The 2,611-nt window shown below is 38.7% G+C and overlaps 1 protein-coding gene across 1 annotated transcript; it reads left to right on the top strand.

The window, feature by feature from the left end:
* The first annotated feature begins 306 nt into the window (after nucleotides 1–306).
* Nucleotides 307–1,054, top strand: LOC108292979 (histone deacetylase complex subunit SAP18). The gene has a single exon (XM_017514158.2). It carries the CDS (start codon nucleotides 518–520, stop codon nucleotides 794–796), a length of 279 nt encoding a protein of 92 aa, XP_017369647.2. The 5' UTR covers nucleotides 307–517; the 3' UTR covers nucleotides 797–1,054.
* Nucleotides 1,055–2,611: the final 1,557 nt, after the last annotated feature.

The following is a 2,611-nucleotide window of genomic DNA, read 5'->3' as shown; positions in this document are numbered from 1 at the left end:
TGAAATATATACTATTTATTGAGCATGGATCAGCCTGTGGTAAGAGATAGTTTAGCATATTAAGCTAAACTATTACATAGTTTAGCACATTAGGCATTTGTAACATCTATTTAATGTGGTATAATAATCACTCCAATTTTTTTCCAACTCAATTGAGGTATAATTGACAAATAAAAATGGTATAGATTCAAGGTATACAACATGATTTCATATATGTGTATATTGTATAATTACCAAAATCAAATTAATTAACACATCATTTGCCACACATAGTTGTCATTATGTGTGTGTCTTAAGATCATTTGAGGAGCGTCTCGCGGGCCGTAGGAGGAAGATGGCGGTGGAATCGCGCGTTACCCAGGAGGAAATTAAGAAGGAGCCAGAGAAGCCAATCGACCGCGAGAAGACATGCCCGCTGCTGCTGCGGGTCTTCACCACCAACAACGGCTGCCACCACCGAATGGACGAGTTCTCCCGGTGAAACGTACCGTCCAGCAAGTTGCAGATCTACACTTGGATGGATGCAACCTTGAAAGAACTGACAAGCTTAGTAAAAGAAGTCTACCCAGAAGCTAGAAAGAAGGGCACTCACTTCAATTTTGCAATCGTTTTTACAGTTGTTAAAAGACCTGGTTATCGAGTTAAGGAGATTGGCAGCACCATGTCTGGCAGAAAGGGGACTGATGATTCCATGACGCTGCAGTCACAGAAGTTCCAGATAGGAGATTACTTGGACATAGCAATTACCCCTCCAAATCGGGCACCCCCTCCTTCAGGGCGCATGAGACCATATTAAATTCTATTCACTATTTCTTGAATTTATTTTTTGGTCAGTTGTGTGAAATAAACTTTTCCTTCCCTGATTATTGCCATTAAGCCTTTAAATTCCAAACAAATTATCATGCATCATCTATTTAGGAATTAGATTTGGATGTGCTATCGTATGGTTACTAATAGAAAGTCCGTATGTTTCAAGCCCTTCTGTAAAATATGAAGAAAAGTGCTCTTAGCATTCTGTGTAAAACTGTACTGTTAAATATATGTATGTAATCAGCTTGAGTGTGCAAGTTAATGGAGGCCTGGGAGCAGGGTTTATACTAAGTAGTAGAGGAGGGTATGGTTAAGCCCACAGCGGGCAGAACAAGAAAGCAACGAGATTGTATGAAATCAAACATGAGTTTGTGGTGTAGACTGCTGTATGCAGTTGGAAAGGATGTGCAAGAGTGAGCTCAAGTGGCAGCAGAGGCAGTTTGGAATAGTAAGTATAAACTGAGGTAAGTTGGAGCAGCTGTGTTGGAGGTGATTGGCCTGCCTTGATTAGGGTACCATGACATAAAAGGCTAACAGGTACCACAGTGAGGGCTTCTTATATTTTTAACATGTGGGGAATAGGGCATTTTAAAGGCTGGAACCAGTTCAGAGGAAACAAGGATTTGGACTTATGGTAAAAGTGGAAAGGTTTACCTTGAAGATCTGCAGATGGAGGCAGGGGTGCAGGAGGAATTTTAAGACCGACAGAGAAGCACTAAAGACAAGGTCAGGTTGAGTGAATAGGAGGTATTCACACATCCTCCTAGGTGCTGGGTACTGGCCTGCATCTGATTTAAGAGGCAGTGATTAAGACCAGTGCATAGAAACATTTAAAGCCTGATTGCAGCAGTGGCTCTGTAACCTTGGATAATTTACTTGAATCTTTGTTTTGTAAAATGGAGATAATGGCCTATAGGACTGTGAAGACCGAATATTTTAAAAGAGCTTAGAATAGTGCTTGACAGATGAGAAACCATAAATACTGGTTATTAGCTGTAAAGTGGAATTAAAACTGAAACTCTTCTCTTCCATGGCACTATCATAGTCTCGTTGTGAAGTTTATGAACAATATGACAGAATGTATTGTCTAATTCCCTTTGTTACAGTAGCAAATTGAAAATGTATATCCCAAAATTTAATAAAATTGCACTAGTTTAATCTAGTACATACAAAAAAAAAAGATCATTTGAGATCTGCTCTCTTACCAAATTTCAAGCAAACAATATGGCATTATTAACCATAATGATTGTGCTATACAACAGATCCCCAGAACCCTCAGTTTCTTCATGTTTAAAATGGATGTGAATAATTAATACATATACATGTATCTATGTATACACACACACACACACATATAATATTTTAAACATGAAGAAATTGCAGCCCAAGCAACTTAGGCGATTTGTCCATGATCACACAACTAGTAAATAGTGTAAGTGGAAATCGAACTCATGTCTGTTTGTCACTAAAGTAGAACCCTAAAATTCGATGCTAGATGCCCAATGTATCAATGGTTCTCAGTGTAGGGAAAGGAAATCCAAATATACAGAGGGTCGTATTGAGTGTGAACAAATTATATTTACCTGGTTAAAGATGCGGTTGACAGCACGTATCTATCTCCTTTCCCTCCCAAGTGTTCCCAAAATGACAGCAAATGAATTTTTAAGAGGCACAAACACATAAGACCCAAAAGATTAAGAAAGAAGACATCATTGGGTGAAAAACTTCAACAATTTTTGGAAGTAAAACAGAGAGGAGAATGCTACAACTTTAAATGCCTACAGAGAAGGCTGCAGAACAT

Source organism: Cebus imitator, unplaced genomic scaffold, assembly GCF_001604975.1.
Source record: "Cebus imitator isolate Cc_AM_T3 unplaced genomic scaffold, Cebus_imitator-1.0 Scaffold517, whole genome shotgun sequence".
In the NCBI taxonomy this organism is placed as follows: domain Eukaryota; kingdom Metazoa; phylum Chordata; class Mammalia; order Primates; family Cebidae; genus Cebus; species Cebus imitator.
Note: the sequence above shows the minus strand (reverse complement) of the source record. Positions and strands in the feature narration are given on the sequence as shown.